At 46.9% G+C, this 11,311-nt stretch overlaps 1 protein-coding gene across 3 annotated transcripts; it reads left to right on the forward strand.

Annotated features, from left to right (window-relative positions):
* The first annotated feature begins 1,244 nt into the window (after positions 1 to 1,244).
* LOC132571195 (zinc finger protein 24-like) lies at positions 1,245 to 11,311 on the forward strand. 3 transcript variants are annotated; one of them, XM_060237896.1, is made up of 4 exons: positions 1,245 to 1,291; positions 3,367 to 4,204; positions 7,241 to 7,361; positions 9,607 to 11,311. In XM_060237896.1, the coding sequence occupies exons 2-4, from the start codon at positions 3,410 to 3,412 to the stop codon at positions 10,314 to 10,316; spliced, it is 1,626 nt and encodes a 541-aa protein (XP_060093879.1). In that variant the 5' UTR covers positions 1,245 to 1,291; positions 3,367 to 3,409; the 3' UTR covers positions 10,317 to 11,311. The 3 variants fall into 3 exon arrangements, with proteins under 3 accessions (XP_060093879.1, XP_060093878.1, XP_060093880.1); XM_060237895.1 differs by having other exon boundaries at positions 1,276 to 1,522; XM_060237897.1 differs by lacking the exon at positions 1,245 to 1,291 and adding an exon at positions 2,574 to 2,705.

Genomic DNA, 11,311 nt, shown 5'->3' on the forward strand with positions numbered 1-11,311 from the left:
CTCCAAAGCTAAGCAGGGTCAGCCCCAATTACTACTTGGATGGGAGACCACTAAGGAAGCCCAGGGTTGCTATGCAGGGGTAGTTGCACATTCATGTTACGGCTAACAGAGGAGAAGTCATATTTGGCCAGGGGTTGTTTTGAAGAAAAATAGGTGGTGGAGCTCATTAGTATTTGCTGCTCCCCCACCAGCCAAAAGCAACCTGACACAAGAAAGGAGAGCCCCAGGTGAGCGAGGCCTGCTTGGGCTGACCAGAGAATAGCCAGCCCAAGCAGGCCTCGCTCACCTGGGGCTCTCCTTGGCCGCCCTGCCCCCCAAGTCAAAAGGCCAGTAAGCCGCTCACCACCCAAAATCACATAAGAAGTGGAGAAAGGGTGGTGTGGGCTTCTGCAGGGGTTAATGAGGGCTGCTGGGGGTGTGGCAAAGCTCCTGGTGGCTGGCTGGCTGCCCACATTCCTATCCAGGTACTGTTATGCAACTGTACCAACTATTCAATAGACAAGGTAGGTAGGTGGGAAGGAGGAGGGGGGCATCAGAAGGGTTCAGGAGCTGCACTCCTGTGAGCTCCTGCTGAATTCAAGGCCTGTATTTGGCTATGTATGAAACTGAGTAGGAATTCAATTACATTTGGGATTTAAAATTCAGATTATAAACTCCTTTGAGGGAGGGACACGCCCTTCTCCCCTGGGTAGGTTACTCTGTCAAATCCACTGACGGTGATGTATTAGAAATAATAAATGCTAATATTTCCAGGCTCTCTTATGAATTGTTTGGGTTCTTTGTGTGATTATTTTTCTGGAGCAGGGTGACTTCCCATCTTTCCTCACTGGTTCTGTTCTAGCACCAGCAGTGCCATAAACCTGATGCAGAAGAGTGGGGGAGACCCCTGTTTGCGGTTCTCTTCCTAATTCCTTAATGCTCTTCTCAAATCGCAGGTTGAAAGTTGAAATCAGCAAACCACACACACTAAAGTTCATTATTGGTCATCTAGAGATAGGGTTGCCAATCCCCAGGTGGGGGCAGGGGATTCCCCGGTTTGAAGGCCCTCCCTCCGCTTTAGGGTCATCAGAAAGCGGTGGGGGGGGAGGGAAATGTCTGCTGGGCACTATGAAGACATCAAGTGACAACTTGCACATATGAACAAGCCAAATGTCCAGGCTTGGGCTGGAGAGGGGTTAAACTGACAGAGCTCCAATTCCTAGAGAGGACAGATAAGACGCCAGAGAGGCGGAGCTTGCTTGTCAATTTCCCTGCTGCAACTGGGAGAGGAGTTTTGCTTGCTTGTAGAAAGGTAAGCATCAGGATCGAGACAAGGGCACCGGAGGCTTCTCTCCCAGGGAGTTAGGCAATTGCAAAGCCTCTTGTGCTTCCCTCTTGAGCAAAGGATCCCCTTTACACCCATGATTTGGAGAAAGGATTTGTGATTGTGATACACCCGCACCTTCTCTCTTTGTAAAGCACGTGGAGAACGCGACTTGCAGTAACTTCGGGGATTGAATTTAGTAACCGCGCCAGCGCTTTGGTAATCTTTTTTGTCATTTCGTTATGTAGAGTTTCTTTTTGGTCGGTCGGCGAAAAAGGAACGCTTCGCTTTGTTTTTTTTGGCTTCTAGGATAGGCAGGGGCTTTGCGATCCGAGGTGGGAAAGAGCTGGGTTGCCAACTCCAGCTTGGGAGATTCCTGGAGAGGGTGTACTGGAGCCTGCAGAAGACACGTTTGGGGGAGAGAACTCAAAAGGGTGTAATGCCATACAGTAGGGTTACCATGTTTTGAAACTACCTTGAACCACTGATCATCACTAGGACAAATCTCACTTTCAATACCCCTACTATTTAAAGGGTGATACTTGCTGTTTAGTAGCAGGGCTGTGGCTACAGAAGGCCCTGTGGGGACCCTGCCCCATGACTTCCTTTTTGGTGCCCCACCTCAGGTGCCATTGGCTCTCCCTCCCTCCCCCTGCCACCACCACGGGTGTGAAAGCTGAGAGGCTGGGGCCCCATCCCTTCCCTCACATTTTAATTCCTAACATTTAAATGTAAATGTAAATATAAATATAAATTGAAGATGAAGATATTGGATTTATATCCCACTCTATACTCTGAATCTCAGAGCGGTCACAATCTCCTTTACTTCCCCCCCACACACACCTATACAGCAGACATCCTGTGAGGTAGGTGGGGCTGAGAGAGTTCTTACAGCTGCTGCCCTTTCAAGGACAACCTCTGTGAGAGCTATGGCTGATCCAAGGCCATTCCAGCAGCTGCAAGCGGAGGAGTGGGGAATCAACCCAGTTCTCCCAGATAAGAGTCCACACACTTAACCACTACACCAGACTGGCTCTTGCTGCTCTTATGTAATGTTAAGGGCCTGCTGCAGGTGCCCTGAGTCGGGCATCCTGTCAGGACATCAGCCAGGGGAGGAGAGCTGCTGAGTGCTCCCCAACTTGTTTCAGTTTACACTCTTAACCCACCAAATTACATGTATTTCAGCCCACTGTTCCCTATCCCCTCGTCTGAAGACGTATGCATGCATACAGAAGCTTGCATTCTAAATAAAACTTTGTTGGTCTTAAAGGTGCAGCTGGACTCCTACTTTGTTCTACGGCAACACGGCTGCCCACTTGGATCTAACTGCAAACTCTACTGAGTCACCATAAATCAGCTGTGACTTGATGGAAGTTTCCACCAAGCATGCTTTCAAAAAATGGTACAAATAATACCTCCTCATCAGAACAGCAGGCAGAAAGTTTTCCACTTGTTTCACAAAATTAGTAACAGCACAGGGAAGCCATTTCCAATACACAATCTAGGAACTTGGCAGTATTACTTATCTTCCAAGTCATTATCCTTAGAAGTTTTGTAAATAATACATGCATGGTTTACTGGTTCATAAGCAGAGAATGAGGATTACAGATAGTAAACCAAATAAAAAGCCAAGTTATTATTTCTCTTGCTTGGTCAAATCCGAACCAAAACTTCCATGTCTCCTTTCATTTGGTAGAAGAGAGATTGTGATCACCATTTTGGTATGGCACCAAGAAGGAATGAGAGAGTGACAGTGTCCTCTGTGGCCTGGCGTGGATTGTCTAGGATAGCCCAGTCATGTCAGATCTTGGTTGATAAACAACTTCAGTCCTGATCAGTACTTGGATGGGAACCTCTGGACTTCCTTGGTGGTCTTCCATCCAAGAACTAAGCAGGGCTGACCCTGTTTAACTTTCAGGAACTAATAAAGATGAGGATAGAGCTAGAAATGATTTTTCTCTTGAGATTACAAATAGAATATTGTGTTCATGCTTTCTGTCTGTGTCCTTCCCCTCCCCGCTGTGGAAGTGCAACATACTGATCTACATCATCGTTTCTTCTAGAATTTTCTACAGCCCAGCGTTATCTCTGAGGGGTTGACCAAGGATGAAAATGGAAGATGTTCGCCCAGGCCATATGCAACTGGAAGTATTGGAGAGAGAAGGGAAATCTTCTCATGTCTCTCAAGATGCTGTAGGCCTCAAGCCTGAGATGGATTTGATGGGAGAAGGTAAACCTCCTCAGGCAATGCAGTTGGGAAGTACTGGGAGGACCCATGGATGGGCAGCCCTGTATCGGGTGAAGGAGGAGCCAGAAGACTGTTTGGTCCGGCATTGGGATGCCCAAAAGCAAGTGTATCTAAAGACCGTTACTTCCCCTCATTTAGAGGTAAAAATCTCACATGGAATGACACCATGGGATGACACTGAAGCCTTCCTGGCCTCCTTTGAGCAAGTGGCCAAAGCTTGTCACTGGCCCAAGGAAAAATGGGTAGCCCAGCTTTTGCCAGCACTCAGTGGGGAAGCTGAGCGGGCTTTTAACAGGCTCGAAGCTGGAGACAGAGAGGATTATGGGAAAGTGAAGACAGCCATCTTGAGAAGGGATTCCATCACCAGGGAGAAGCAGCGACAACATTTTAGGCATTTCTGCTATCAAGAGGCCGAGGGCCCAAGGGCTGCTTATAGCCATCTCCAAGAACTTTGCTGTCAGTGGCTGAAAGCTGAGAGAAATACGAAAGAGCAGATCTTGGAGCTGCTGATTTTGGAGCAGTTCTTGACTATCCTGCCGCCAGAGATCCAGAGCTGGGTCAGGGAGCTTGGTCCAGAGACCTGCTCTCAGGCAGTGGCCCTGGCTGAGGCTTTCTTGCTGAGGCAACCAGAGGCTGAGAGGCAGGAAAATGAGGTGAGGCTGTATTGTGTGTCTTTGATATTAAAGAATGCATTCAGATGCCACCACAAAGTTCAGTTGGTGATGTGGGTGTGAATGTCGTTTGTTTGCTGTGCCTGTGTGCTCCCTCTCTCCTTGCCTTCTACGCACAATGAGAGCCAGTTTGGTGTAGTGGTTAGGCACGGGGAGTCTTATCTGGGAGAACCAGGTTTGATTCCCTACTCCTCCACTTGCACCTGCTGGAATGGCCTTGGGTCAGCCATAGCTTTCACAGGAATTGTCCTTGAAAGGGCAGCTTCAGGGAGAGCTCTCTCAGCCCCACCTACCCTACAGAGTGTCTGTTGTGGGGGGGAGGGAAGGTAAGGGAGATTGTGACCGCTCTGAGACTCTGAGATTCAGAGTATAGGGCAGGATATAAATCCAATATCTTCTTCATCATCTTCTTCGTGAGATTGAAAACACCATGGTTTGGGAAGTTTTCAGTCAAACTCCAATGTTCTGCGATGTCTGAAATCCAGATTTTTCTCAGGAGGCTGCATTTGGATTTCCTAGCAAATAAGAGTCTGACTGGAGATTCCCAAGCCAGGGAGTTTTCAGGCTTTGCATGTGAGGAAATGAGAAGAGAACTGGATCTGCTGGCACAGCAAACAAGCTGTTTCTGGGCCTGTCGTGAACAAACAGTGCTTGAGATGTCTGAAGGCAGTCATTGACTTCCGTGTGCCCAGAGGAAGGGCTCACACCTACGGTTGCAAATCCCCAGGTGGACTAGCAGGGGAGCCCCTAAGCGTTCTGTGATTAAACCAGCCTCCAATATAATCAACACATTTTCATTGAAATTTATAAAGGAAACATAAACAACCACTGAAAGCAGTGAATTGTACATAAGGTGAAATATTACAGTACGCACAGTCCTTTGTAAGGACAAAATTAGGTGAAGTTATATAATATGCACAGTCTTTCTTGGGACCAATAGGCCTCCAATTGGTTTCAGCCAAGAACTGGCAAAGTAGAGTCTTCTTCACAAGTCAAACTGCTGTAGAAAAAAGCCAACAGTAGCAGAGAGCTACGGAGGCGGCACTGGAGCACCTCATTATAAACATCACTTTCACTGTACTTGAAGGATTGATTTCCATTATCAACTTTGTAATCTTTTGCATTAAGCCTGTGGAAGCTTCAGAGAAACGGAGGCAGAGAGGCGCCGCCTCCGTAGCTGTCTGCTACTGTTGGCTTTTTTCTACAGCAGTTTGACTTGTGAAGAAGACTCTACTTTGCCAGTTCTTGGCTGAAACCAATTGGAGGCCTATTGGTCCCAAGAAAGACTGTGCATACTATATAACTTCACCTAATTTTGTCCTTACAAAGGACTGTGCATACTGTAATATTTCACCTTATGTACAATTCACTGCTTTAAGTAGTTGTTTATGTTTCCTTTATAAATTTCAATGAAATTTTGTTGATTATATTGGAGGCTGGTTTAATCACAGAACCCTTAGGGGCTCCCCTGCTAGTCATTTATCTGTGATTCTCTATTCATATTGGGTTACTTAATCCCCAGGTGGAGGCAGGGGATCCCCCAGTTTGGAGGCCCTCCCCCTACTTCAGGGTCATCAGAAAGCGGGGAGGGGGGGAAATGCCTGCTGGGCACTCCATTATTCCCTGTGGAGACCAATTCCCATAGGGTATAATGGAGAATTGATCTGTGAGTATCTGGCACTCTGGAGGGGCTGTTTTTTGAAATAGAAGCACCACATTTTCAGCATCCAGTGCCTCTCCCTGAAATACCCTCCAGGTTTCAAAAAGATTGGACTGGGAGGTCCAGTTCTATGAGCCCAAGAGAAGGTGCCCCTATCCATTATTTCCAATGGAGGGAAGGCATTTAAAAGGTGTGCGGTCCCTTTAAATCTGATGACCAGAACTCCCTTTGGAGTTCAATTATGCTTGTCACAACCTTGCTCCCAGCTCCACCCCCAATGTCTCCTGGCTCCACCCCCAAAGGTCCCAGATATTTCTTGAATTGGACTTGGCAATGCTTGCTCCTAGAGTGCCAAACCAGTGTTGGGTGTTGGGTCAGAGCCAGTCTTGGCTGTGGATCTAGCGCACCAAATCCACCTGCTCCCTTGATCATTTGGGAGTTTTGGCCGTCCAAATCAGGGGTCCGTAGCATGGTGCCCATGAGTATCATAGCACCCAGTGACCACCAGTTGTTTTTAGAAAGTGGGTAGGGGTCAGATGGGGCTTTTGCCCAGCAAGGTTTCTGATTGGCTGCTGGAGATCTGATATGGGAGATTTGATTGGCTTTTCGGATTTTTAAAAACATTCCTTTGGCAGCATCTGCAACCGTAGCACAGATCTTCACGGTGTGACTGAAGATTAGCTGGGGCAGCCATTATGTGGCTGCGCCCACCACGCTGAGTCGTGTCCCAAGTTGCCCACAGGCTCAAGACTGCTAGGGGCCTGTGAACTAAATACAGTCTGAAGGAAGCTCCTAAAATCTTTTAATATATAAAAGGAAACTTGGTCCTGATTTTTTTTTGTCCTCTTCCAACTCCTGAAGTCACTAAATTTGTTAAAAGAAACTTTATCCTGATGCCCTCTTCCAACCCTGCTTCCCAATACTATCTGATGTTGCTGTCTGATCTAGATATGATATCCTTTTGCAGTGGCCTATGATCTTTTCACGTGGCTTGTGATCTTTTCACTTGACTGTACTGAGCCAAATGGAAAGTTGGCAGTTTTCTGGTTTGCTGATAGCTTCGTTGGTATTGCGGTTAAGAGTTTTGGACTAGGAAGGGGGGACCTGGTATCAAATCTGCCATGAATCTTTTTGGGTGATGGGTGTATTCGATCCCAGGGTGGTGCTAGCATGGTCTGTCCTGCTTCTTCTCGCTCCATGCTCGCATATGTTACCCCTGCACCCGCGCACCCACCCACCCCATGTCCATGGAGCTAATGGGAATGAAGCTGCTAAGCAGAGGGATGGGGTGTTGGAATCAGGGATCTTATCGCTAGATTAATTGCTCTGCCTGAAAGCTTTTACTGCTGCCCTTCCAGGTGGAATTGGCCACAACAGGTGTGGATTCCTGGGAAGCAGATCCAGCTCACTCTGATCCCAAGCAGAAACAGTTGTGCCGGGAGCCCAAGCAGGAAGATAGCAATGATGCCAGCGTGATAGGTAAGGACCAGGGCTGCCAGGTCTGTCCTAGCAGCCGGTGGGGGCTAATGAGGACTTACTAGGAGAAAGAGAAAGGCCCAAGCCACAACTCACAGGAAGTGATGTCATCACGCCAGTGACTACCAGGTGACACTCTAGTCTTTGGGCAAAAACTCTATGGTAAAACTGGCTTCTATTATAGAGTTTTTGCCCAAATACTAGTGTCATCTGGAAGTCACTGGCATGATGACATCACTTCCTGTGTGACCCCCAGCAACGTGGCCTAGGTAGCCTTCTTTCTACTGGTAGGTCCTCCCACCAATTAGCTGATTGGTGGCTGGGGGAAAGGCCTAGCAGCAGGGGAATCCTGCATCCACTGGGGGTGGGGTCTGGCATCTCTAGTAAGTATGGATATCTTGTGTTTGACCCCTTGAGTGTTCTGGAACTCCTGGGAGTGGCACTTTTGTTTGCTTCAGAAGGTTGTTCTGTCCTTATTTCTTTATTTAACTTCATTTATACACAACCTTTCTCTTCAACAGGGATCTAAAGCAGCTTTTATTATTCTCCTCTCCTTCATTTTATTCTCACAGTAATCCTGTGATGTAAATTAGGCTGGGAATAAATTTGGAAGAAACCTTTTTTGTAGGTACATTAATAAAGCTGGTTCCTGTATGACCCCAAGGCTTTTAATTGAATCAGCAAGAGTCAGTTGAACTCCATCAAAGGCGGGGAGAACAGTGTCTGTCAAGATCCCTGCCTTCTCAACGAGTACTACCGCTGTCTTGTCTTGGTTCAGTTTCAGTTTATTTGCCTTTTAACCATTTAATCACAGCAGTCAGGCGCTGGCTAAGGACCCCTCAGCACCATCAGAAGATTTAGACTAGGTGTGTCAAACATGTGGCCCAGGGGCCAAATCAGGCCCCTGGAGGGCTCCTATCAGGCCCCCAAGCAACTGGCTGTCATCTGCTTCCTTCTCCCTTTCATGCTTCCTTCTGCATCACAGAAGCCTGCTTTGCCAGGCTTGCTCAATTGCTCAGGAGCTACAGAGCAAAGCCTCTATTTTCTCCATTGGCTAAGGCTCCTCCCTTGGGAGTGAAGGGTGGGGGATAGCATGCTTCAAAGGAAGCTCTGGCTCTTTCCTTCCTTCCTCGGGACCAGGAGGGGGAGGAGCCTCAGCCAATAGACGGAAGAGAGGCTTGGCTCAGTAACTCTGCTGTGCAATTGAGAGAGCCTGGATTACATGGGAGAGATACAAAGAAAGCACCTTTAAGAGAAAGAACTGCTAATGTTTTAAGCATGTTTTACTTAAGTTTTTTTTTAACCTTTAATTGTGTTGGTCTGTGTCCTTTATAAAGTTTATATCTCTGCCAGCTGGCATTACGTTTTATGACACACATGGCCCGGCAAGATCTCATTTATGCTACTTCCAGTCCTCATAACAAATGATGTGCATTCAAATTTGTGTTAGTTCCATCAGTAATGCTGTCCAGCCATCTCATCTTTTGCCATCCCTTTCTTATTTTGCGTTCTGTCTTTCCCAGAATCAGAATCTTCTTCAGTGAGTGCTCCCTTCTCATTTTGGCCAAAGTATCTGAGCTTCAGCATCTGACCTTCCAGGGAACAGTCTGGGTTGATTTCCCTTAGGACTGACTGATTTGACCTGACTGATTAGTCCAAGGGATTCTCAAGAGTCTTCTGCAGCACCAAAATTAGGTTGCATCATTTTCCTGCAAGGATGGTTTTCAAAGTAGGGAATGGATAACTGCCTCTTTGCATGACCAAGGGAAGGCATCCTGCTCCATGTGTTTATCCAGTCCCCTCTTAAAGCCATCTGTGCCTGGAGCCACAATCACTTCCTGTGGCAGTGCATTTCATGTGCCAATTATTTTGTGTGTGTTTTCTTGAATTTAAGATTTGTGCTTTGGATGTCTGTCTGATGTCTGGCTTCTTCTATGGGGCAGTGGTGCTCTGTATTCTTGGTGCTTGGGGGGACACAGTGGGAGGGCTTCTAGTAGTACTGGCCCCACTGGTGGATCTCCTGATGGCACTTGGGGTTTTTTGGCCACTGTGTGACACAGAGCGCTGGACTGATGGGTCATTGGCCTTATCCAACATGGCTTCTCTTATGTTCTTCCAGTTGAGTATTTGAAGGGAATATCATCTTTTGTCTGTTATTTTAATTATCTTTTGTTTCCTTGTTTTGCAAATTCCATTTCACTGTAGCCTGGGGAAATACTTATTTACGACTCTCTGATTTCTTCTTCAGGCCATGAGGGGTTGACCGAAGATGAAGGGGAGAAATGTGCGCCAGAAGATTTGGAAGGACCAAGCGAGATGTTGATGTGGAAAACAAGAGAGACCCCTTCCTGGCCTTGTGAGCAGGATAACACCTCAATGAGCTGGGGAGGACCGGAGGCCCACCCAGAAATCCACACGGTGGAGGATGCGGATGAATCTTCTCCATGTGAGAGAAGTTACAAGGCCTACATTCAGAACACAGTCCAAACGGGAAGTAACTTAGGTACAAAACGAACTTCCAGCAAAGCTTATGGGAAATGTTTGAGTCAGAACCCAAATGTCTCAAAGACTACTGCAGGAGGAAAAACACACAAATGCTTGGTCTGTGGGAAGTACTTCCTCTCTAGCTCCAAACTCATAATTCATCAGCGAACTCACACAGGGGAGAAGCCCTATGAGTGCCCAGACTGTGGGAAAGCATTCAGGTGCAGTTCAGTCCTTTACCGTCATCAGAGAATCCACACTGGAGAGAAGCCACACAAATGCCCCATCTGCGGGAGGCGATTCAGCAGCAACTCCAATCTACATCGACACCAGAGAATCCACACAGGGGAGAAACCCTACGAGTGTTCTGACTGCGGGAAGAGCTTCATTCAGAGAGTTAGCCTTGATAAGCACCATAAGATCCATACACTTGATGGAAAAAGCGGAGAAAATTTCACTGTGGGCCAGAGCTGAAAGTTAACTTAATTATTTTTTTTTACAAATACTGTTTCTTTCATGGAGTTTGAACCATAAGATGGGAGGTATCCCTTATAGCCAGTTTTACTAGGTTACTTTCACCCAAGCTATGGGCCAAAATTTGTTTTGTGTGTGTGTGTGTGTGTGTATAATGTGGGAGATAATTTGTTTTAAGTGAATATCTTAGGTAACCTCATGGTTGGATTCCTTCAACCTTATGGTTGGATTCAGGGGTGGAATTCTAGCAGAAGCTCCTTTGCAAAGTAGGCCACACCCACCTGATGTAGCCAATCCTCCAACAGCTTACAAAGCTCTTTTTTTGTAAGCGCTTGGAGGATTGGCTACATCAGGTGGGTGTGGCCTACTATGCAAAGGAGCTCCTGCTCAAATTCCACCCTTGGTTGGATTACTGCAACACACTCTATGTTAGACTGCTCGTGAAGTCAACCCAGTTGTGTTGGCTGCCATTTTGTTTCTGAGTTCAATTCAAGGTGCTAATTATGACCTTCAACAACCTTCATGACCTGGGATGCACATACTTAAAGGACTGTCTCCTTCCATAGTGCCCTCTACCCCAACCATGGTCATCAGGTAACCTTTTGGGGCTATCCCACCATTTAGTGTGGCTTATCTGGCATTGACCAAAGCCTGGGCCTTTTCCATCATGGCTCCAGCCCTTTGTTGTAAGCCACCCTGAGCCTGCTTGTGGGATAGGGCGAGATATAAATCAAAATTAAATTAAATTGTAATAGACTCCCTGAAGAGGGGAGGAGGAGGGGCCGTCCTTGGCATTCTTCAGGAAGTGCTGCAAGGCCTTCCTGTTTGCTAGGGCATTCGAGGGGGTTTGAACGGCAGGCATCTTTTAATGGTGGGGGGAGATCTGGGGTTGGCTATTTTAGTTGTAGCAAGAAAATGTATTTATTATTGTAAGCCACCTTCAACCCTGAGGATATCCGAGATATAAATGTTTTAATAAAGAAATTCAGAGCATT

Source organism: Heteronotia binoei, chromosome 5, assembly GCF_032191835.1.
Source record: "Heteronotia binoei isolate CCM8104 ecotype False Entrance Well chromosome 5, APGP_CSIRO_Hbin_v1, whole genome shotgun sequence".
Lineage (NCBI taxonomy): Eukaryota > Metazoa > Chordata > Lepidosauria > Squamata > Gekkonidae > Heteronotia > Heteronotia binoei.